This window comes from Haliaeetus albicilla, chromosome 4 (genome assembly GCF_947461875.1).
Source record: "Haliaeetus albicilla chromosome 4, bHalAlb1.1, whole genome shotgun sequence".
Lineage (NCBI taxonomy): Eukaryota > Metazoa > Chordata > Aves > Accipitriformes > Accipitridae > Haliaeetus > Haliaeetus albicilla.
This window is the reverse complement of record NC_091486.1, coordinates 13,077,869-13,103,183: the sequence shown is the minus strand read 5'-3', so window position 1 is coordinate 13,103,183 and position 25,315 is coordinate 13,077,869. Positions and strand designations below refer to the sequence as shown.

The 25,315-nt window shown below is 38.5% G+C and overlaps 1 protein-coding gene across 3 annotated transcripts; it reads left to right on the top strand.

The window, feature by feature from the left end:
• Window positions 1-2,640: 2,640 nt before the first annotated feature.
• On the top strand, window positions 2,641-24,523 carry SEC22A (SEC22 homolog A, vesicle trafficking protein). 3 transcript variants are annotated; one of them, XM_069780959.1, is made up of 8 exons: window positions 2,641-2,741; window positions 6,197-6,428; window positions 8,639-8,842; window positions 10,728-10,891; window positions 12,180-12,374; window positions 17,048-17,166; window positions 19,879-19,944; window positions 23,538-24,523. In XM_069780959.1, the coding sequence occupies exons 3-8, from the start codon at window positions 8,661-8,663 to the stop codon at window positions 23,736-23,738; spliced, it is 927 nt and encodes a 308-aa protein (XP_069637060.1). In that variant the 5' UTR covers window positions 2,641-2,741; window positions 6,197-6,428; window positions 8,639-8,660; the 3' UTR covers window positions 23,739-24,523. The 3 variants fall into 3 exon arrangements, with proteins under 3 accessions (XP_069637060.1, XP_069637061.1, XP_069637062.1); XM_069780960.1 differs by lacking the exon at window positions 2,641-2,741 and adding an exon at window positions 3,019-3,127; XM_069780961.1 differs by lacking the exon at window positions 2,641-2,741 and adding an exon at window positions 3,299-3,431.
• The last annotated feature ends 792 nt before the right edge of the window (window positions 24,524-25,315 follow it).

The window sequence follows — 25,315 nt, the reverse complement described above, 5'->3', positions numbered from 1 at the left end:
AGCTAGTTTAAGTGTAACTGGCTTGTTAGCCATGCAAATTCTTGAATAACAGGTATGATTTAAATTTACCGTGAGAGCTGGGAGTGCTGGAGCTGTAACCCCACTTCTGACTCTGCCACCACCTCCCTCAGTGACATTGTGCAATTTCTTTAACCTCTCGGGGCCAGGTTCACCTGAAAATAAAGAATGTTACATTTTTTCCCCCTATGAATGTGTAAGTCTTAACTAATAGATGTGTATGTAATTTTTGAAGTCCTGTTTATGTAAATGCAAAATGCTTATCTTTTTTCCTTCAAAACATTTACAAAAGGTCAAGAGAATTTTAGGGTTGAAAGATAAACAGAAGAACTAGAAAAATTAAAATTACACACGTATGCACTTATCACAAACCTTTAGGCAGCCTCTAATTAAGTAATCACTACTTCTCAGCATTATAGTAGATGTTATCATAAGCTGTTAAATTGTGTAGCAGCTTGTAATACTGTGCACTCTGTTTATTCAGGATAAGGACTCTCTGGAAATTATTCAGATTAATGTATCATCTTCCGAACGTGTGCTACAGTTGTGCCTAGTCAGGATTGAGATGTTCCCATGCTCAGCTCTACAAAAGCCCGACAGGGAACACAGCTTCTTCCTGACAGGCCAAGATACTAAACTGGAGAGGCAAAGTTGCTTTTTCAAACACACAGACCCTCCATCCCTTGCGAGGCTTAAGCAAGACTTGTTCGTGATGCACATCTTTGGTGGTTCCCCCCCAGCAACTCGCAGCTTTCACTATGAGAAGGATGCTCAGAAAAGGGTCTTCTCCTGTGGTCTCCAGAATATAACTTTTTCCTTGAGCTTTTACATTCAGTGAAAAACTACCTCACCAAGCACCTGCAAGTGACCTTTCCTGCAGTGGCCCCTATGCTTACCTGCGCCTGCCTTCCTCTCCCTTATCTTCATGCCACCTGTGTCTCCTGACCCCCTGCCTTGCTGCTTCCCTGTCCGATTTTGAGTCTCCTCTGAAAACAATTTTTCTCTTTTTGCTAGTCTTCCCTCCACCTCTGTTATAGTTAACTTTGTACCCCTTGCTGCAGCCTCGTTTGAGACACAGAGCTCAATTCCTCAGCTTGGCTGAGCTTTGCTTGAAGCATGGAGGAGAAAGACTGGAGGCTGAAAGGGCGAAATTAATCTCCAGCAACAGCAACTTACACCTGGTTGTAAGATCCAAGAGATCCTTTTACCACACCTGGATCACTGGCTTTCACAGACACTGTCTCAGGGGTAGGGAGTGAGGTGATACCCCACTGGTATCTGAGGTTGCCATGGGTGTCCACTTAAAATAGTTTATGCTGCTTAGAGAAGGCAGACTTGAGGTTGCAGAGTGTTAACGTGCTTCAGTGCTGTTCTCTTGATTACCTTGCTCCTGAGTGAAGCTCAGCAGAGCCCAAAAGTCCAGAGCATGAGGTATATTACCTCTACCCCAACACCCTCTGCAATGCTACAAGCACTCGGGTGGTGAAGTAGTAACAGACAGAAGGAGAAGTTAAAGGTGTTAGTGAGGAAATAAGCTGCTTTCATTTGAGATTTGAGCCAACATACAGACTAAAGCTGTATGATACGGTAGGAAAACCATGAAGTTGAAGAGCAATGGAGGGAGAAAAAATGATTCTTTTATCGGTAAAGAAAGTCGTTTTAAAATAGGAATGTCACTTTGGGATTAGTAGTGAGATTTGCAAACTTTCATTTTTGTATTGTCATTTATTGTTGAAACATGCCCAGTTGATTTGTCTGGAAATGAGTGACATTAGTCTAGTAGCTGGTGTCATCTCAGTGCAATTTTTCTGGTGACAACTACGTCACCCTCATACATCCTCCCCATCGGCAGTCACGTTTGCTGTCCCATCAGAAAACACCCAACAAGTACCTTGTTATTTATACAGCATCAAGCATTTACCGAGTTCTATATGCGTCCACTGAACCTGGTGGAAATCGGCCAACTACAGTTAAAAGTCATTAAACGGGAGAACCCAAAGAGCACCATTACTAAACCTCAGTTCTTTTGAGAATGAAGCTAATTAAGAATTAGCCAAAGATGCGTGAAGCCGAGGGCTTTCTGCAATGCGAGTGGTGTCGGGACGCTTCAGCCCCTTTGACCAAGGGCCACAAACCCAACCCAACGCCCCGGCAAGGCAGCAGGCCGGCCGACCCCTCAGGCTGCGGGGACAAGGTTCACAGAGGCCTCGAAGGCTGGCTGGGCAGCCCTGTTCGGTTCGGTTCGGTTCGGTTCGGTTCGGTTCGGTTCGGTTCGGTTCGGTTCGGCGGGGGAAGGCCCGCACGGAGCGACGCCGCCATAACGCAACGGGACCGACGGCGGGGTGGGGGAGGCGTCCCCTTCTCCTCAGGGCGCCCGCCCCTGAGGAAGCAGCGCCTCAGGTGCGGCACCGGGGCCGCCCCGCAGCCTGGAGGCCCCCCGAGGGAGCGGCACCAGCGCGGCCACACCGACCCACGGCCGCGGCGCGGAGCCACCCGCGGGCAGGGCAGACCCGACCGACCCGGCCCGACCCGCCGTGTCGCCATGGCGACGGCCGAGCCCCGCCCCGTTCCGCCCGCGGAGCAATGGCGCGTCCGCGTCCGCGTCACGTGAGGGGCGCTCCCCCGCCGGCGGGGGCAGACGTGGACAGTACCCAGAATGCCTGGCGGGAGGCGGCCGCCGTGGCCGGGCGTCGGTGCCGCCGCCGTTCCCGCCGCCTGTTCCGGTGAGCCAGGCTCCAGCTGGAGCCCCTCCCCCGCGGTGCCGTTGCCAGGCGACGCGGGCTGCCCGCCCGGGGCCTGCCGGCGCCAGGGCCGGGCCGGGCCGGGCCGGTGGCGGAAGGTGCTGCCGCAGGGCCCTGCGTCTGCCCGGTCTCCCCGGGCCGGGGTCTCGGTTGCCGCCAGCCTTCCTCCTTCAGCTCCAGGCCCGGGGAGGGGGAAGGGGCGAGGGGGGCAGCCGGAGCACCTCAGGGCCCCCGCGGTGGGCGCGGGTTTGGTCCCTTGAAGCGAAGGGAAGCGACTCGTCGGCGGTTTCTCCGCCTCCCGGGCCGGTGGAGGGCGGCAGGCCGGCGGCTGGAGCCGCAGGGTCGCCTGCGTTTGCTCCTCAGGCGGGGTGAGAGAGGGGTGCGCCGGCTGCCTCCAGCTCTGTCACCCGGGGGTTGGTCTCCGGCAGCGGGCGGGGTGGAGGAGGCGGCCGGCGGCAGCTGGGGCCTCGGGGTCGGTGCAGGTCGGTAGCTGAAGCCTGCCGTAGCAGGGACCTGCCGTTCTCCTGGGCGTCGGTGCAGGCAGCGGCGCGTTTGTGTCAAGTTTTGCGGTCTAAAGCGGCGCGAACCCGCTGTGAAGTCCGTAGCCGCCTTGCCTCTTCCCGCTCCGGCTGCCGTTGCGAACAGTGCAAACGATCGTCGGGAAGCCGCCGTGTACGTAGGTGGTAGGTGGAAGGGTCACGTTCCCAAACTGGGGTGCAGGTTGTTCCGTTCCCTGAGTTTGAGTCGGAGTCTTGATGCTGTTTCCAGGGTGTGCTTTTCCTCTGCTTTATGGGAGGGATTATATGGGCCTGTGGTTTAGGATTATTTCCTTGTCTGATCATACCTGATGATGTCAAAGTGGCTTTATTTGTTGCGTCCTTCTGTAGTGCTTTAGTTTGTAACACGCGTTTCTGAAGTATGCTGGGCAGCTGTCACAGCCCTCAAAAGCGGGGGCAATAAATTGTCCAACGCTATGATGTAGTCTCAAAGTAAGCACAGAAACTTTATCTTCCTTCTGCGTCAAGCAGGTGTGCGGCTTGCAACCCCTTCCCAATTTTATATTTTATGGAAGGTTACCATGAGAGGCAGACAGCCTGGCAAGAAATGGCTTCAGTAACCTGGTGGCTGGCTGGCTGAAGGCCAGCAGGTGCAGGAGGGTCGGCTTGCTGTTACACTAGATCTGCTTAGAATCTCTTTCAATTTTTGTGAAGCTTGACTGTTTTTGAAAAATTGAAGTATCCTGAGCAAACCATATTCACAGGTCACTTTCAAACATGTCTAAAAAAAGTTATGAGAAGATGTCAGATGCGTATAAAACAATTACTGTGAGATCACAAGTTGGAAGACTGATTCGTTAGAAAAGACTGGAACGTATACCGCTTTCTAGGACTTTTCTACATGCTGCCTCAGGATCAAGTACCATCATAACACAAAAATAAGCAAGATGATAATTGAATATGTGTTAAAAAAAAAGGTACAGTAAAACAGGCTCTGGTTTCCATCATCTGAGATTTCCCACTCGTGGGAGGAAATGAAACCAAAGCCACATGTGATGATTCCTATTTGTGAAAGCAGTGGAGTTTGATGTGTATGATAAACCAAACAGCTTTAGGGAGGGTGCAGTAACAGAGGAATGACCATTTCGGTTGACTCTTACCTGTCTGTGGCCGGCTTTCTCCATGTTCCTCTTTTCCATGAGTTCTCCCAGCCCTCATTTGCAGGGAGGGCTGTGAAGTGTCAGTGTGGGGGGAAATCAATAAAGATGGGCCAGAAGTAGATGCACACAGGGAAATGTAAGAATAGAGCAAGCGTGGAGTGATGCTTCTGTGGTGTACTCTCCTTGTTGGTCATCGTTTGGGGGTCAGAATCTTGCTGAGCAAAGGGTAGTGTTTTAGTTTTAATAACCCTTGTAGTTCTTCTGTGAGGTTTTCCAGTTGCCTCTTGAATTCATGTAACGTTTTAGCATTGACAGCATCCTGCGACAAGCAGTTCCACTGGCTAACTGCATGTTTTGTGAAGAACCATCTATGGTACCCATGAGCCTAACACGTGCTGGTTGGATTTGATACTCCTCAGTTCTGTCGTAGAATGAGATAGCGAATTCAATCCCTGTTCATTTCTTTGCACCTGTAATGGATTTATAGACCATTTGTAGTGGAAGTGCAGTCTTTTGTCATCTTCAGGTGTTTGATAGATATAGAATTTTTGGAGGAAAACCTATGAAATTTGTAATGGTATGGTGAATTACTTTGTGCAGTTTTGAATAGATGTTTTAAAAAGTCACTTAAAAATAGTTCTAAAACCACTACCATATTTTTATGTTATTTCTTCAATCTCTACCTATATAAGTCGATATCAAATTTACCACTTGGCTCCTTCTGTAGAGCCTTATTGTTTGGAGAGCTGAGTAACGTAGCTCTTTAATTTTGAAGATTTAGTAAACTTTTTTTCTGTATTAATACATTTTCAAGTAAGGCTGGATGTTCTGTTACAGTATGTGTATTACACATCTCTTTACGTACGTGTGATCTTGCAACCAAAGTGATTTTCTTTTATTAGCTTCATTTTTTAGATAGCTTTCCGATTCTGCTGTTAGGAAGCTGAGGAAAAAGTACATATTTTCACTGGTGGGTTTTTAGGATGATGGTAACAAAACCTAGCTGACTGGTGATCTTAAGACTGTTCATCTAAACACAGTTTTCACCTTGTGTGATTTCATAGTACATTAAGAGAATTGGCAGGTTTTAATGGAGACTTATCTTCTGTTAGAGAGCCTAATTTCTCTAAATATAAATAGGAGTCTTGAAGAAAGTAAATGGTTTTGTTCTAGATTTATGCAAATATTTATTTACTTATAGAATAGACATAAAAATTGAAAGAATACCTCTAAAGGGGTCTTCATCCTTTGCTTTGTCTCTTGTCTGTGCATACATGCTGTTGTTAGTGATATTTATATTCTTTGTCCATAGTTGTAGGAGTAAAGCAACTATTTTTAGATTGAATATTGAAAATCTTAATGCTTTGGAAATACAGCTGTGGTTGGTTGTATTACGTTGCTGAAGTGTTCAGGTTTCTGCTCAGAGGAAATTACAGGTTAATTAAACTTAGTGTATGAGGTGAATGATGGGATTCAGAGTCAAAGGTTGCATTACTCCGAGTTACTCATGTACTGTACATATTTTCTCATATACTGTAACATATTTACCCATTTTAAATGGCTGAAGCGATGGGACTTCCTCAACTTCACTTAAAGAACATAGAAATATTTTAACATTTCTATTATTCTAGTTTTCGTTTTACTTGAGTACCTCTTGAGTTATCTCCCTGGTGTGTGTTTGGGCCTTTCCAATAAGCAGGCCCTCACAAAAAGAGCTGAAGAATGTTCTTAGCCAGTAAAAACATTTATTAACTTTTTCTGTTTGTTCTTATCTCATCAGATATCTCAACGTGAACTTTAACTGTGAAGATCATTTAAAAAGTGAACAGAACAATATTTTTCCTTCTGAGAGCTGGCTACGGGATTCTGAGTTTCTCCTGCAGTGCTGTCCTATTTGCTACCTTTTCCTAAAACAGGACATGGAGTTATGTTCCTTTCTTCATGTTAGGTGCTAATGAAGTTACTCGCTTCATCAGAGGAAATGCAGATCCATGAAATTACATTTTGTGCAGGTAAGTTAATGAGGGGAATTTTAAACTTTGCTATCACATCATTGTTCTTTTGTTTATATTGCTATAGCTCCCGAAAGTCCCTTTCAGGATTGAGTTCCAAGTGGTAGAGGTGGTTATTGTCAGAGAACCATTACAATTTAAAGCTCCTCTGCAATTTTGTCATGCTCTTGAGCTGCCGCCGTGATTATGTGGTTAGCAGCATAGTTAAGAAAGCGGGTGCTATGTGCATTCTATGGGAATTGTCCTGCTGGGAGCATGTGCATGAACTCAAATAGAGATAGGTAAAAGTTTCTAGAACCGCGGGTTTAATTTCTAGAATGCTTCACTCCAGCAAGCTCATCTAGAGCAAGTCCTAAAGTTGTTTTGTTTTCTGTTTTTGTGTCCAGCTGATCAAAGCACTTTGTACAATAGGGAATTCTGTAGTGAAACGCTGAAATAACAAGCGTACCTGATAAAAGCCCAAAGGTATTCGGCAGACTACAGGCAACAGTGGCTTCCGCTGCTGTTATGACTTTGGTGAAAATCTGATATGCTATACAAGTAAAATACGAGGGTATTAGTTTGCAATTTATTTAGCTAATGTGGTGCATTTCAAAGTAGGTTGAAGCTTGACTGCTGATGAAGATGAATTTCTTAAATTGAAAATTACAACACATTTTCAATGTTTTCATTATTATATGCCTCTTTGTCTCTGAAGAGTAAATACCCTTGAAAAACCTGATTATTGATTAGTATTCAGTAGGAATCCTGATGTATATATAACCTTTGGGTAGTGGGGAAATACGGGAGGGAGTTCGGGGAAAAAATAGCTGTTTCCTCTCTTTTGTGAAGAGGCAGTGCTATTTTGGGAAAATTTGGATTCCTAACTTTTCAGAATACAGTCCTTCAGTTGGTAAGGCTTGTAAAGCACTCTTAATGTCATAGTTTGAAAGGTGCTGTAAACATGTCAGTATTGTACATGAAAGCATATTTCAGCTGTATTCAGAAATCTGTTTCCTTTCATAGTTTGTGACTGTATGGAACTTGAGTAGCATCGTCTGAGGGAGGCAAAAATCTATTTTTTTCATAATCTCTTAAGTGATAGGTGTAGTACATGGTAGGAGTCTGCAGAGCAGTTTTAAGAGTTGAGGAAGTGTTTGCTTTTGGCTTCATATAAATTCTAGCAGTTCGCCCACTTGTAAGAGGACAAATTCGTGTACTGATACTTAGCAGATAAGTAATCTTTCCTTTAATGCTCATCCTCCTAAACTTTTGGATGTTTTGATTTAACGTAAGGTTTGAAGAACTTGAAGGTTTTAAAAATGTGTCTTCAGACTTGAAAGACTGTCTGGAGGCTATATGTTTATACTGTTAAATGCCTGCTATAAATTTTCTCCTTCTGGTCGAGAAATGTTTAAATACACAACTTTTTCTTTTTTAAGTGACTATATTCCACAAAGCTTTAATTATTATGCTATGAAAATTAAATACAGTAAAAGCATGTAGGCTTTGCAAGCACCATTTCAACCTGCTCAGTATTTGTGTAATACTGATAGATGCATTTTGGAGATTTAATGAAAATGGAGACCCAGATAAGAAAAAAGACATTTCATGTTTAAGAAATTGCTTTGTGAGTTGGGACAGCTGGATTACCTTCCTTGCTGTCCTGATCCTTGATTTCCTATTTGATAGTTCATAAGTTGTGTGCATCTCTGTTTGTCAGGGTACTTAAGCAGGTACTTAGTAACACAGTTTCATGAAAGCACATTAATATTATTGCTTGATCAAGTCCTGGATCACTTTTCCATCTGGTGTATCTTCAAGGTACATGTTTTTCCTCTCCAGGTATTGTTGTTTGTTTAGACTATAATTGTTGTCTAAGTGAGAAGACACACAGCTTGAAGGGTGCAAGTGCTACAGTAGTACTAAGGCTAAATAATAGTGTTTCAATCTCCACAAGTATCTCTAGGTGAGGATTTATGGCAGTTCAGATAAAAATAGTTGAAAATGTGACACTGATGTCAGATGTGCTGCTGCTTTGTAGTTCACGTAGACTAAGAGGTCCTATTCAGTTAGGACTCTGATCTGGGTTATAGTTGAAAATCCTCCCTGTACCCCATTTTAAGCCTGAGCCCAGTATAGAGCTTGGGAAGTTTGATTAATCACAGTTGACTCCAGTGTCTTTGCTTTTACCTTAATTCTGATTCCTCCTGATTTGTGTTTTGTTGTAGGTTGTCGTTAACTCTGTTGGCAATGTCTATGATTTTATCTGCCTCTGTGGTCCGTGTGAGGGATGGACTCCCACTGTCTGCATCTACTGATTATGACCAGAGCACGGGAATGCAAGAATGTAGAAAATACTTTAAAATGCTCTCAAAGAAACTTTCTCAGCTTCCCGATAGATGTACTCTGAAAACTGGGCAGTATAATATAAAGTAAGGCTTCTCTTTTGTATATTTGTGACATTCTGGTTGTGTCTGTCTGTGAGTTAGAGAGTTAACAGTTCGCATTAGAAATGATTAATCAAACTAAGATTAATTCTTGGCAGTATTTATGTATCAGAAATTTAAAATTGAGAAATTGTAGAAAGATTTGAAAGCTACTCAAACTTTGGTGGAGGTTCTACTTTGAAATAAGACAATATTTTATAAGTAGCGAAGTCCTTGACTTAGTAGCAATATTTCTTTAAATTTCAAGGTTGTTTCTTACATGAAAATCACCAGACTTGTTCTTCATCATGCTAGTTCAACTACTGTTCATTTGTTTTCTCTTTTTACTCTACACGAATTTAAACAATATTGTACCTTCAGGACTTCTGTTGACTTCAGAGAAAACATGCCCTAAACCCCAAGCATAACTTAATAATTATTTCATACAGCACACAGGGACTGAGAAGGGTGGGAATGATTTTTCTAGTGTGAAGGCAGTGTGTAGTAAAGTCTTGAATGTTTGAATGGAGCTTCCCTATCCTACTGCTCCATCCAGCACTTTCACAACCATGCTTTTTGTTTTCTCTTCACGCTTTTGTGTTTTGACTTTTTTTTTTTAATAACTATTGCTAAATTTTTTTGAGCTAGTCAATTTGATAGTGTACTGCATGATGACACTGATTAAGTAATAATTCAGAAGATGCTCTTTTTTCCATTTGCAGTGTGAAACTTGGATTATCATGAAATCATTCTTTGAATCTATTGTTTATTCAGAATTTTGCTTTATATGTGACCTTTCTCCTTAGTATTGGTAACTAGGTACACCTGTGTGTAGTTGGTAATTCAGTTGCACTTTAGCTGAGCTAAATTCTGATTCTAATTTAGATATGCTATTTTAAATGAGGTGAGTAATTTCATCCTAACCTCTAGCAAACGTGGAAGTTACAGTGGTGGAAAGTATACCACCTGAATGATACTAGAAAGTGCTCAGCCTTCTCCATCTCCCATTGGTATATGTGAATTTCCAGCATTTCTCAGGATTAGGGCCAGTATAGACTAAATTTTTCCAGTTAATGTTGTTTTTAAATCCTCAGCTGTAGTTGGCTTGTAAACTGATAAGCTTAAAAGAAACTTTTAAGAATGAGACATAAGGCTTAGTCAGGATGTTTTTTATTACTTTTGTCTTTGATTTCTTTCGATAGTGTAAGTTATCCATCAAGATTTTGAAGAAATTTCAATGTGTCATGTAAATATGAACTCTATTTAATGAATTGCCTAAATGCAATAGGGATATGTATATTGAAAACTGTCCTTTCTAATTTCATATTTGCCATCTCTGGTCATCCTTGCAACTATCTATTTGCCATCTCTGGTCATCCTTGCAACTATCTTTGGATAATGATGAATCTACGGAACAGTTTTATTTCCTCACGTATTTTAGAAAGAACGAACTTCTACTCCTCCCCCAATCTGAAGATGAGTTTTTGCATTTTTGTGATGCACCAGATCACATATTCTGTATTTGAGATGAATGAAAAGCTATTATGGGACAAACCTGCTGTGTTTCTGTATCCCAAAAGCTCTATGTTATTTTTCTGTTCCATGTATGTGAAAGTGTATACATATGTATACACACACGTATATATACATACACATATAGTATAACACAGCTTCTCATATGATTGTATAATGTGGTGTTAAAGTAAAATATTGCCTAAAAGTAAATTGTTTTTCTCCTAGAATAGTGTTGAACTTTTCAGTAAACTTTAACTCCCTTGCTACCGCAGAACAGTTTTTGCTTTTCTGATTATAGAATATAAGATCAGACTAGTGAAGCAGTGAATTACCTGGATTTAAATTTGAAATTTTGAATTTGTTGTCTCAATTATAGCTTTATAAGTTCTTTGGGAGTAAGCTATATGATGTTGTGCACTGAAAATTATCCCAGTGTCCTGGCTTTCTGCTTCCTGGATGAGCTTCAGAAAGAGTTCATCACTACCTACAATATGATGAAGACAAATACTGCTGTCAGACCGTACTGTTTTATAGAGTTTGGTAAGGATCTGACTTTTTTTTTCCTTGATTCTCACACTAAGACAAATGAATATTTAAACAGATGTGCAACTTAATGCGCACAAAACAAAAATGTCCAAGGCAGTTTATAGCTGTATTTCGGGTGGATTTAGAATCTGATTTAACTCCTGTTAGCGTCAATAAAGAAATACTTCTGTGGGCATTAAATTAGGCTACTAGAGTTTTATCCAAACTTGTTTATAATCTTTCTGTTCATTCCAGTAGGTTTTGGTTTAAGCCTTGTGTGACCAAATCTGGAGTTCATCTTCTCCTAGTTAATAATACTAGGAGTTGTTTGACTTCATACCTGTTGAAATACTTAACCTGTAAAGGCATTTGAGCTTCATAAATTTCTCAAGTAAAAGACTGCAATTTCATGTTTGCTCTTAGCAGTGCTATAATTTTTGTTCAGTACATGAAAGGGAGAGATTTTTATTTGTCCTATGATATAGTGAAGCATTTAATCTTTTGTCATGCAAGCTCCAAATACAACTAATCTCAGGTAACAGCTCTTACAGATTCCATTAAGATCTGTCGCTTTAATACTATATGTTAGGCATTTATTTTAAATATTCTTGTAAAACACATTAGAACAAAAAGAACTGCAGTTTTAGAAATATGGGGGATGATATTCCAGTTGGTTAATTCCTGTCTATAATTTAGTCAGGCAATTTTGAACAATTTCTGTATAACATTGTTGTCTTCCTTATGAAGATTTCTCGGCACATTCTTTTTTTTTTTTTTCTTTCTTTTTTTTTTCCTCCCCTAATGCCTTCTTTCTTCAGCTACTTGTTAAGTTAGAGTGTAGGTCTGTTACAGTCTTTGTATGTGTATAATACAGTATTAATTTTCTCTGCTTGAACATTTTGCAAGCAAGTTTCATACTCAGGTAAGTTTATACTTGAATGCAGGAGTTAATTTTTTTTGTAAGGGTATTCAGTAAACTAACAGAAAAGCTAGAATAAATGCAGTAAATCCATTGTATTAGCAATGCATTCAGTCTCATGCAGTGAAAAGTCATTAGTTTATTCACAGTTATTAAGTAATTAGATTTCTAGAGCTTAAATTTTTTTTTACTGCAGAATTAAATAGCCCATGATGTATAAGTCACAAACCAGAAATAGTATTAAAAATTCCAAGATAAATACAAGCATTTCAAACAATATATTTCAATTTGTGAAGTATGTAGTACATAAAGCTGCATGGTCTTGGATTATTTAATTAACAAAAGCCCATAAGGATATACCTTTTTATTTTAAATTTTATACAGATAATTTCATTCAGAGGACCAAACAGAGATATAACAACACACGTTCTTTGTCAACAAAGATGAATCTTGCTGACATGCAGACAGAAATCAAACTGAGACCACCTTATCAAATTTCTGTGTCAGAACTTGGTTCAGCTAATGGGTTTGCACATTTATCTGTGGCGGAATATAAGGGTACTGGTAAGATATCTGCAGGTAAGTTTCAGGCTTTAGTTTTTGCATTCTTAAATGAGACAGATGCAGGGTAGTAGAATTAATCTTTGATTTTTTTTTTCTTTAAAAAAAGCTTTTTCACCATAGTGTTCATAAAGCATAAAGCTGACATGAGCTTACACATGTCTTAGCTTAGATGTCTGTTTCATCCTTTACTCAAAATGCGTTATCTTCCCAAGGCTCTCAGAGATAGAAATGGGTCTATTCAATGGACTGCTTTATTGAAGGAAAAAAAAATCCGCATGAAAATAAGCAAATGAAGATGAGCACTTAACAAGATGATCTTCTTTTTCTGACCTTTTAAGATTTATGAAAATTTTTATTATTTCCGCCCAGTAAGACCCAGTGATGACATAAGCTAAGAGCAGTGTCAAGAGTTAGAGCAGCTGGAGGGAGAAGCATCACTTTAGGAAGCATCTGTGGCGGTGAAAATCCAAAGAGCTGTGCCTTGTGTACGATGTTAATAATAGTAATTATGTATATACTTGCCACATTCATTTAAGTAGTCTTCAATTTTTTAAAACTTTAATTTGTTTCATGTCCGAGGTAAATATGGAATTGTGTGGTTGAACTGGGTTAAAGGTTTGTGCTATTAAGCGAATGCTCTGAATTGGTTTGAGGCCCACCTTTAGAAGTTTCCCAACAGGACAGAAAACTTAAAACTCACCAAGTCCTTGCACTAATATGTGGACTCCACACGTGAAACTGACATAATCTGATTTCAGTCTTCTAAGTCAGTGAAGCAATATCATAAATAGAAGAAAAGGTTAAAGTGTTGATTTTAATTAGTTAATATCTTCCCTTTTTTTTCCTAAAGTACCTCTGTCTATAAGGCTAGTTATTCTGGGCAGACATCCACCAATGCCGTTCACAGTGTCAGGGTGAAAACTGGAATCATAAATCTAAACACTTGCTACATTCTGTAGTACAAGAGATCAGCTTAATTTTGTGCAGTTTATATATATATATATAAAAATAAAAAAAGATCTCTTTCCCAGTGTATTATCCTAATTACTTCATGTGCTCGTAAGGGTTCCTCTAGAAGATTGAAACCTACTTTCTACTGAAGATGAAAAGCAGACAAAATCGCTAGGGTGCCCTGTTTGTACTGCTGGGGCCCTGATCCTGAGAATTCTAGGTGCTATGAGACAGCGTAGAAATAGCTTACAATCTCTCTATTTGCAATTTAACAGTATTAGAGAGAGATTCTGGAAAATAAATAAAGGAAGAGTGTGAAGATTGTTAAATTGTTTAGAAGAGTGGAATCTTTTAAGCAGCACTGTACATGCCTTTAATCATCTACTGCTTATATGTGTCAGCTGTTTTTAAAGGTATGTAATGCTGTGATACCATTCTTTTGCCGCTTTTGATGGTTACGTTGTTATTACCTCTTGATGTTCTAGTGTAATTCTGGCTGGTGGAAGAGGTTGTGGTGGCAGTAGTGGCAAATGGTTAACTCTGAAAATTGTCTAGATTCAAACTTCCTGAAATTGGAAAAAGAAAAAACAATGAACATGAGAGAATTCGGCCTGTGTAAAAATTGGCTGTATTTTTAAAGTTGTCCATGTAGTGGGAGGTGAGGTTTTTATCACTTTTCTGAGAAAAAGTGTTGGAAGATCATATGGCCCTAAATTAAAATGTGTAAGGACCATGTCCCTTTTTACTATAAAGTAAAATTAAACAATAATAGGCAGATGATCTTCCAATTTTTTTTTACCTACTTCTCCACAACTTGTCTTACGGAAGCAGTTCTGTTGTCCTCTTTTCTTTCCATGTCAACTTTCTTCTGTTCTTTTTCCCTCTTTCAGTTACTTTTAACTTTCTTTTTCCTCTGAATTCCATAGATCTCTGTTCAGTTATCCACTTCCTTCCTTGAATTGCTGTAGAAACTTACCGTCAAAGGGCTGTACATTATGAGAGGTTTGCACTTTGCTCCTTCTTCAGCTCTTCAAATTTTAGATGCTATTGAATAACAGTATCATTTTTAGCAAGTCTGCTAATAGTATTGTAATTCTTTACATTCATCATTTCTCTCCACCCTTGAAAAGAACTTTCTCTCGATGTTTGCTACCCACTCAGTTGGCTACACTTCAAAGTTTCTCCTTTGCTCTAAGGACAAATTCTCACAAAAAGATATGGTTGGCCTAGTGTAATTTCCTGAATATGCTGTCCTGGTAAAAAAACATGACTAGCTATAAGTGAATTAAATATGTTAAATCAAGTTGGATAGCATGCAGAGCTAGGAAGTTAGGTAGATGCAAATCTTGTTTTGTTACACAGTATTGGAGAATTTGATGCATTAGTTTTGTCTATGCTGATGAAGCATTGTCTGTTACTTGCTTATATTTGTACTTGGATATGTATCCAAGGTCTAGTGCTAGGCCTATTGTTAAAGTAATTCAAAATAGCAGCCCATTTCCTTTAGCGAAAGTTGTGCTGTGTAGTGAGGAATAGCGGTAATTATTAATGTGTGAAGCATAAGGTGTGCAGATTATGGATAGAATTTTGCTTCAAAGGTGAATGTAGGTGTTGGCAGGCATTAGAAATAGGGTGACAGCATGCTGATGTGTGATGTTTTAAGTTAGGATAAATTTACTATTTTCTGACCTTTTTCCAAGGAAGGAACCGTTGTCAAATCAAAGTTACTTTTTGCTTGATGGTGTACTCGATGGTTTATTTTTATACATTTTATTTTTAAAGAAATGTCCTTACAAGTAGTGCAGTTTCTCTCATCGTGTAAATTTCCTAAATTTTTATTTAAATTTTAACATTTTAATTCAGAATTTTTGCTTTATTTGATCCTTGGCTTGTGTTACAGAACTTTTGATATGGTAATTGTTATATTTCTAACATTTCTGGATGTACTGACTCAAGGTGAGCTGTCCTTTACCCTCTCTTCTGTGACACTCCTCCTTTGTTCTTCTGGTTTTGCCTTTATTTTTTTGTATTTAAATGACTCTTGTTGCTTTGATTGTAACACTAAAACTTATTAAGCCCTGGAGAGCTTAATGACATCAGTAGTGGCATGCAGTGTCCTCTAAAGTTTTTGGATTTGTTTTCATATTTTAGTAAGAGAGAAAAGTTAGTATTTTATGATCCTTCATAGACTGTCTTGATTTAGCTGACAAGACTCTTTACTTTTTCCCCCATAGTTCTCAAAGAGGTGTTTTAAATACTGTTTTAACACATGATATTTTAAAGTTACCCTGATGCATGGGGAAAATGAGATTGTCTGGAGAGCTGTCCATGGAGAGCAGTGAACTAATTTTATCCACCAGTTAATGAAATGCAATTACTTTTAGCTAAAAATAGTCACATAGACCTTAAGCTTTTTGCCACTCTCTAGATGAGATGGTTTAAAATAAAACAAACCAACCAGTTACAAGTCACTGAAAAAGAATGGTTTGGTATGCAATTAGCATATCTAACCTTAACTGAGTGGTTGCTGGTAGTATTCCCCTAATATGCACTACAGTTAGAAAAGCAATAAGCTCTGTAAGTTAAACATGGGTTATGCTTTTGTTTTAAAAAAACCCAACCTTACACTATTAAATTCAGCATAAATGAGTTAACTGAACTAGTTTTGTGTTTTATTTTTAAGTTAACACACACTCATAATTAGACAGCCCTGTCTACTTATCAATGTGAAATAGCTTTTGTCGTTTTTTCTTTAGGTTCTGTAACTTCATAAACTGTTTGGAAAGCCTTTTTCCTGGATCTGTGCAATGCAAACAACTGGGATTGACACCCCTCTCTCTATTAATGTTACAGTTCATTAACCTCATTGTTCACATCTTTACACTTCGTTGATTTGAACAGAATGATTTAAGTATGGCTCAGTAGTCCTGTTATTTTCCCAGTGTTGCCTAGACTGTTAAGAGTTTTGCATTGTTTTTTATATCTGCTTTCTGTTATTAATTATGGAAAGGGACAGTAATGAGGAACATACATAACTGTTATGTACTTGTGACCCTAGATAAGCCTGAAAGAGTGGGCGTGCATGGAAGGAAAGTGTGTTTTGATTTTAATGTGTTTTGTAAGAGACTTCTAAGCACTAACTGGAAGGTCTGTATAAGGTCGTAATATAGCTACTAGCTTAGTTTTGGAACCGTCTTTTTATTTGTTTCTTTGGTAGCACTCACTGGCTGTATTTTTTAAGGTAGGGGACTGTAATAGCTTTGCCTTATAGTGTTCCATTCAGCAAACAAGCTAAATCAGTCTCAATAGCTCTGCTAATGCATTAGTGTTAAAGAAAAGTGGAGGTTGTGCGAGGAGCTCTTAAGTATGTGACTTATTAGCTGGCTACTAATTGTGGACAAATTTCACTAGCAAGTGCATCATTTGCCATTGATTTCCTGGAATGTCTGAGCAGCTTTCAGTACCATACTGATTAACCTGAATGTATTGAGTTAAAGACTAAATATAATAAGACAATTGTATATGTGAATTGAAGGAAAGTATACATTTTGTTAAACCTTGTGTTGAAATATTTAAAATGTTTCTTCTTTTTATTAAAAAAGATGGACATTTTGTGGTTTGCTTCCATGATCTCTTCTTGAGCTTGAAACCACTGAAAAATGAGATTACTATTTTACTAAATTTCTAAAGATGTTGCTTTGACCTTTGATATCTTTCTGTGATCTTCTGCTTTGCAGCTCCTCATCAGCGTCTGGAACCTGTCACTCTGCCAGGGATTGTCTCATTTGTGCTTAGTCTGTTATGTGGGGCTTTGAATTTAATTCGTGGCTTTCATGCCATAGAAAGTCTTCTCCAGGTATTGTACATGTTTAGCAATCATAATATCACCTTAGAAGATGCTTGCTATATGAACTAAGTCTTGCCAGTTTTATTTTCAGAAATACTGTTTGTGAGGTCAGACCTCTGTTTATGAAACCTATATTGTTTGTGATCTGTGCATCCTTCCTGAGTGTGATGCATCATTCATTGAGGCTGTTTCAAAAGCAGTAGAAGGTGGGTGGCCAACTCCTTCGTAGGTACTTTGGTAGCAGTGAGTATGTGAACATAATGTTCTGTTTTCTAAATTTATGCCAAGATATGAGACGTTTAATTTTAATAGATGTTATTTAAAAACACTTGACAGAAATGATGAACAGCTTTGAAAATCTGCCCAATTTTTTTTGAAAGGTCCACAGAGCAGGGATCTTTAAACAAGTTCTGTAAAATTGTTTTTTAGAAACCTTTTTTAGTTTTTGTTTGTTTGTTTTTAATAAACCTTCTTAAGTAGGATGCTTATTTCTCTTTGTGTGCTGAAAGGATCAATGTAAGGAAGACCGTTAAATGATTTCTCCTACCCCCCCCAAACAACAACACCCCCGTCGTCAACAAGCATTTATTTGTTTATGTGAACTCTTTGCTCTGACCCTCCCCGTAGCCTTTCAGTTTCTTTCTATTCCATTTCTTGTGCTAGTTGTATTCTCATTGCTACAATGAAAATAATAGTGGTTAATGATTTCAAGCAATTCAAGTGAATATGCTGGTAGTGCTTGCAAGCATGCACAGAAAGTTCACGTGTGTTACCACAAAAAAAAAAAAAAGACTTAACATTAAATGGCTCTACTGTTGTGGTGGTGGAGGTAGAAACTAAAAACCCTGTGGAAGTTTTCTGAAAGAAAACGGGAATCTTCCTGTTTGGCTAATAGAGAATCTTTTTATTCAAACTTATATATGGACTTTATAACGGCAATGCTTTTGATACCTAATGGATTTTCTTAGGGGAGTGAGGTAAAGAAGATGATACAACTGTATTCCAGTTGTCTTACATAATTATTGATACATGTAAAGATTTAATAAAGCAGTAATGTTTGAGGTCTCAGCATTTCCTGAAGACTAAGGAAGAGATGAACAGGGTTAATGAAAGTGTTTCATGCTAGGTCCTTCTTTTGAGTTTTTTTTTTGTTTGTTTGTTTGTTTTTTTTTTTTTTTTTTTTTAACAAAAAACAAGAACAAAATAGTGAACATACTCTCTACTTTATCCCTAATTAGAGTTTTCTGTGATATGCACAATTCTCTCAGTTTATAAATAGGAATAAATTTCAAGTACACTGTAGTACAAATAGAACTGAACAGATTTCTACCACTTAGTGTAATGTTTCTAGAACTTGTTTTGTTACCTTTCTGCAGCTGATTTTTTAAAAAGGAATGCCAATGTTAGACTAACCTATTTAAGTGATGATAGGACAGCCAATTAATTTTATTATATATGTTATTGCATCTGGAGGTAATAGATGGCAGTACAGATGGAAGATATTTTTTCATTTCTGACAAATGAGGCATACTAAAAATCCATTAAAATATCCCTTAATTTACTTTACTATGCAAAAATCTACAAGGTTTAGGGAGAAATAATCCAAAGCGTGATTAATGGAACTTCTTCTGAGAAGTAATTCAAAAGCTTCTCTCTGAATTAGTGTTTCCTTTATAATCAGTGTTTTTATTTGGGTGTTACCAAAACTCTGTTACATTCTGTAGCTATACTCCAGTAAATACGCAGTGGCACTGAGGCAAAGATTTACATACAGTTCAGGAGCATACTGCATTGTGTAGGTAAGTTTTATGTGCAGACATACAAACTTTTTCCTAGCCAACACCGTAGATGGAAATGCTTCACACTGAACGTACTCTGAGCAGAAAGAAGTTGTAGTTCCAAATGGACCACCTTCTTCTCAGAATGATACTCACTTTCAAGGAAGAACATTTGCATGAGTACCCATTGTTTTCCTGGGAAAGTTTTTGATCGTTGCAGATGTTTGTTTGAAATGCAGTTAGAATAATCACTGAGCATGTAAATTTATTCTGCTCAGCTCTATAGAAACTTAACAACCCGTTTGAATAAGTTAGAAGGAATTTTTTTTGTTTTGTTTTTTTAAACACATAGTAGAAAGATCTATCACTTCATGTAAATTTTTCTGTCCTTTCCTTCAAGAAAACTGAATTTTCCAATAATCTCCCTCTGATAAATTAATCTGCTTTCGTTTGTTCTCACTGCCATGAACGCAGAGCTGCCTGCGTTATTCTCTGTGTGGAATTTTACCACACCCTAGTGGCCAGTATGTGTCTTTGCCTTTTATCTCGTTTCCATTTTGTGAAGCTGGAGGAAGGCACAATTCTGCAAAGCTGATGTTAAAGGTAGTTACCAGTGTTTAGACTTGAGTTTTCAAAGGCATCTGGAGAAGGTAAGTATCTAGTGTTAGAGCTGGGCTTCTTTTAAGGCTTTTGAAAATCGCAGCTTTAGTTGTGTGTTGCAAATAAACTTTTTGGTCAGATTCCAGATCACAGTGTTTTTTTGCCAGACATATAAGTAAGCAATGATTAGTGCTAACACTTTTGGTTTAGCATAGTATAGGAACTACTATAAATTTCTATGTGAGGCTGTTGTAACATACAATAATAAATAACTTTCATACTGTAAATACCTGGTATTTCACTGAAACATTGTAAAACATGGCTTTTTGTTTTATTTTCACAGAATGAAGGTGAAGATTTCAGCTATGTTATCGCATTTTTTCTTGGAACAGCTGCTTGTTTGTACCAGGTGTGTTCTTATGCTTGCATAATTCACTAGAGTTTAGAAACATTACCCAGTCATGCATAAATGTCATCATGTTTTCTTAAATGTCACAGATACTTGAATAGGGCAATTATAAAAATAATTTCTGCTCTATTTTATTTCATTAATCATAAGCTATCATACAGTAGATTGATATAAAGAGCTTCTGTTTGCTGGCATTTTTCTCCAGTTAGTTGATTACAAGATTTGGTGTACTTTTCTGTCTGAAGCTTACAATTAATCTCGAAAGTCACAAGCAGTGGAGGTTATATCATTTCCTTAAAGTAGTAGTTTCATAGTTCAAGCAAACTTAACCATCTGAACAAATGCCTTACTGCTTCTTTCCTTTGGAAAGATTTGAAGTAAATACAGTAATACCTAGGCACCACACCCAGATTTTTCCTCACTTCATACATTATTGTGCATCTTCTTCCTAAAGCTTTCAGCCACTTTCCACTATGTTTTCCTTCTCCTGTCTGATACTTCACATTGCATGTCATGTCTGTAGGTTTTCCGTTTCTGCATCTGGATTTGACTTTCCTATATAGTTTGTAGTGAGGTATTCTTGTGCCCGTTAGCATTTGTCATTCAGTGACACTGCTGTCACGTTTAGCTATGACTATGATGTCTGTCATGCTCAATTGCTGCTGTTATAATTTTTTTGACTTTTAATCTCTTGCACTTGTGGAGTATGCAGTTTCTACTTCTTCCCATGTGCCAATGTCTAGCGCAGTGTCAGACCATAAAATAAAATAATGTCTCAGGATTTTCCTTTTATATCAGCCTTTCTAATAGTCAGCCTTTTGTCCAGGTTGCCTGTAATCTCCATTCTCTACAACTTATCTCTAGCAAAATGTCACAGTACAACTTGTGTTCTTCACCGCTTGTTGACTTTTCATCAGCTTCTGCCTTAAATAATTCTTCAGATTGGTGTTAATTTTCCATGCCAATAATCCGTTACATATCAGATAAGGTGGAGCTCCTCCATTCTTTTTTGTGTGAAAAATACACATTCTTCCCTCTCCCAAATTAGAAACCTTATTCTTTATGAAGTATTCATGCCTGTGCATTGAGACATAAGGACATATGTCTTTCCCCCACTGTCTGACTTGAATAGAGCTGTTTTAAAGAAAGAACCCATGCAGCTTGCAATGTAGGCTTTTTCTTAATACTCAAAATATATCTGGTGAGACTCTTATTCCGCACGTTCTAGTGTCATTCCTACAATATGTAATTGGTTGGTTTTCATAACTAAGAGGGCTGTCAGTTCTCTGGCATGTTCTGATGTTCTTTTGCCACACTTAGGAGTTGGGGAGATTAATTCCATATGTTGCATGACAGCACATCTCATTGTCATTCACCCACAAGGTGTCCATAATGCTGTATTGTCTCATTCAGTTAATAACAACATAGCAGCGTGTTTTTAGTTTCCAAGAAAATGTTTGTAACCTAGGTGTGCAGGCAGAAAATAGGACTTGCAAGGAATATGATGTTTTAGGCTCGCTGACATGTCTAGTGTTGTTCCATGGTTTCTAGTCTCTTCTGAAGAAGGAAGTGTACAAAAGTAACAACTGTCTCAGTTGTACCCAAAGTGCAAAGTGTCAGGAGCTGAGTCTTCAGTCATTTCTTAACATTTATTAAAAGAAAATAATAAATCTTCTCTGAAGTAGCACAGAGGAGCCTTTTACATAAAAGCATGCTCAGTAATTGCCATGCTAACACTTCCCTTTAATAGAAGAAAATAACCCCTCAGGAACTGTGTAACAGCAGTTGTTATAGTGAGGTGTTAAAACCACAGTGCTTTGGCCTTTTGACTGGTGCTCTGTTTTGTAAATGGCAAATCTTCTAGCATCTCAGACCTAGACTAATGAAAAGATAAGCCTCAGAATTCATATAAAACAGGTCTTCAGTAAAATTCACAGTCATTCAACATCATGTTGCAGTAACATTTTTAAACTTCTATAGTATTTTTGGTTTTTAAACCCTTCATATTTATTAATCATTTCGACGGAGCATATCCTGACTCTTACTTTAATCTTGGAAGCAGTTACACTTCTTCATATGTTGTCAGTGGAGGCGACAATGCTAGAAAATTATCTGAATTCTTACTGCTGAGATACTAGTACCAACTAATTGCTCTTTTAGATATGATTTGTAAAACTGTCATCACAAGTGGGTTGCATTTGCTCAGCTCAAAATGGCCAAGCAGGTTCAGAGGAATTCCATCTAGATTCTGAAACATGGATTGCTTATCTCTAGATTAAGTTTGCTTTGGAGGAAGGACATACTTCATTCCTATACATACGTCCTATACAAAGCTTACTGATACTGTCAGTACTCACATCTCTGAAGATATTTAGATATCCAGAAATTACAAGTAGCTTTGTTAATCTCAGCCACACTTACAGTGGAAACGCATGCTTTATAAGAAAGTGGTTGAGTTTTGACTAGAATATGAAGTAACCTCAATAAATTGCATTGTTTGGTTGCAAATGTACAATGCTTTGGCCCTTTTTTGAGGAACCTGAAAAATGAAAAAATTTAAGTAGAGTTTCTCTGACTGATAAAATGTGGCAAATGCCCAGGAAGAACAGAAATGACACTTAGATAATCTGATGATGGATGCTGTTAAAAAATTTGTGTGACCAGGTTATAGATCCACGGGGAACAGATTTGGAATACAAAGTAAGCCCAAGTGATGTTATCTACCTTGAAGCACAGCAAAAACTTTCTTCAGCAGACAGAAGTGGCTAGAATCCAGAGGGGGGGCAAACAATTTTTTTTTTTATAAGTCAAGGAAGTAGTTTGAACAATAGCAGAAGTAAAAATAATGTGTACATATAAGCTATGTCCTTTTAGAGATGAAAACAGAGGCGAGAGACTCGACCAGATTTCCAGTTGCAGTAGGAAGAAGGCAGAGAAGGGAACTGTGGGCAGTCCTGACATTCTGTGTTACACCACAGCGTGCAGAAACTGGCCCTTGAAACATGGTAGAATTACAGTAGAGCTGTTGTGTATTTCTCTCCAAATGCGATCCGTCTTGCACCAGCTGAAAAAGGGCAGCGGCTATTTGTGGACTTTTCTGCATCTGCCAGTTAATCCTCTGCATTAACCCTGTCAGGACACTGAGTTGGTATCTGGGGGATTGCCTTGTGCTGAGTAATCCCAGCTGCAGGGCCCTGGTATTTTCCATGTCCTTCCCATTGGTTTGCCTGAAGACGACTTAACACGGGCTCTTGTTCCTTCTCCATTGCTCGGGTGGAACAGAGAGTATTTTGACCAGAGGTTGCCAGGAATGTTCATTTTCCTTAGTCATGGCCCACTCGTTATTGCAGGTTGTAATCAATTATTATGAAAGAATTGTTCTCAGAGAGGGTTTAATGGAAGCAAAATGTAACCTTGTATTGATGTCAGGTACTTTTCACCCTTCCACCACTGCTAAATTGATACTGTTCTTACATGTTTGGTTTAGACTTTTACTGGTTTCGGGTTTGTAACTTCTCAATGACCAGATAGAATTTCTTCAGTGGAAGTTATTTTCCACGCGGTAATCTGATTTCTTTTTTATTTCCTGACAGTGTTACCTGTTTGTATACTACACGGGCTGGAGGAATGCCAAATCCTTCCTGACTTTTGGGTTAATTTGTCTGTGTAATATGTATCTGTATGAACTGCGCAACCTGTGGCAGCTCTTCTTTCATGTGACTGTGGGAGCGTTTTCTACCTTACAAATTCGACTGCGACAACCACAGGGAAAGTCCCCTGATTACAATGTCTGACAAGTCCTGGAACATTTAGAGGCAGTCTTGTTCCAACAGCTATTCACTCTCAGGAATGTAAAGCTGTTCTCCAAAAGAAGCTGTCTGGATGGGGCTTTTTTTTTTTTTTTTTTTTTTTTTTAAATAAAGCAGTGTAAGATGCCTGTGGACATTTTTCACTTGATGGTTAAACTTTTTTTTTTTTTAAATGGAGGACACAAAAGAATATGGGAGGAAATGGGTTATATCAATGCAGTGAAATGTATATAGGGACACCAAGTTTGGGGAATTTCACTGGTGGCATAAAAAAGCTTCATTCAAAAGTATGTTAATGGAAGGAATGTATACAGTACGTGTTCTGCATATCATGCAAGCTTTTCACTTCCAAAATCAGTTTTGCCTTTGTGAGGCAGTAGGGGATAGGCTAAATAAATAATAATAATGCTATTGCATATTAGCAAACTAGATTTGGAAAATGTAAGATACTAAATTTTGGAATGTTTTGTTTCACATTGACATATATGTGAATGTTTTCTTAATTAAAATGTAACCTGGAAACTCTGTTTCTGGCGATCAGCTTTATGGCACCTGTGGCCCTCTGTCTAGTGCTATAAATACTTTAACATTTTGTCATTTATGATTTCCTTTTAATTATCCTTTGAAAGTGATCTGTGTGGACAGGGTTTCTTTTTAGTAATTATTCAAAAAGTTCTGCCACTTAACCCAGGATTTTTGCACGCTTCCTGTGTTTGAACTCTGGAAAGGTTGAAAGGAAATGAATTGGTGAGTAAATAGGGTGACTTGTACTTGTTGGACTATTGTTCTTTTTATATACTTTTAGAAATGGATGAATAATTAGCTCAAACCTGAGATAAACAACTGGTGACAGGAAAATAATGAATCAGTCTGATTAGCTTAAACAAGAAAAGACCAGGGATTTTGTTTATTCTTGTGGCTTATGTGTTGGATGTTTTTGTGCTGGGATAGAATCTCCTTGATCTAGACTTGTGTTTGAGAGAACCGGTGTATACTCCTGAAGTTGGTGAATCAACTAGCAAACCCCAAACACTTAGAATGGCAACCATATAGTACCATCATCAGTTACACCGTTTTTTTTACAATTACATGACAGTTATTTACGATGTTTCATAATGTACAAGTAGATAGGTTGTTTTTTTTTTTTTTTTTTTTTTAATATATGACCTGGAATAATGTAGGGGTTCACTGATATGCTGAAAAAAAAGGAAAAAAAAAAAGGAAAAAAAAAAGAAAAAAAGCAAGCTTTAATGGTGGGGAGGTTGCCATGCTGCTTGTGTTGTTGGATTTGGGTATTGGCAGAGCTTTGCTGTGCTATGAAGTGTTGCTCCTGGCAGATTTCTTTGGGCACTTCATACCAGAATGTTTATGTGTTTCAGTAAATTATTTAGTGTCAGATTATGACCAAGAAGAAAGGAGCTAGATACATTCTTTTCTTTTTAAATAGGTTGTACTAGTCAAGAAAATGATGCATGATACAACCAAAAAGAATTAGAGAATGAAATTGTAATCCAAAGTGAACAGGAGCAACACTGTATTATATTCTTCGTAATGTGTGTCTG

Coding starts and splice junctions, on each gene's coding strand:
- SEC22A (XM_069780959.1), top strand. CDS start 8,661: ATGTCTATGATTTTATCTGCCTCTGTGGTCCGTGTGAGGGATGGACTC. Junction 17,167..19,878: donor CCATAGAAAGTCTTCTCCAG/GTATTGTACATG, acceptor TTATTTTCACAG/AATGAAGGTGAAGATTTCAG. Junction 19,945..23,537: donor CAGCTGCTTGTTTGTACCAG/GTGTGTTCTTAT, acceptor ATTTCCTGACAG/TGTTACCTGTTTGTATACTA.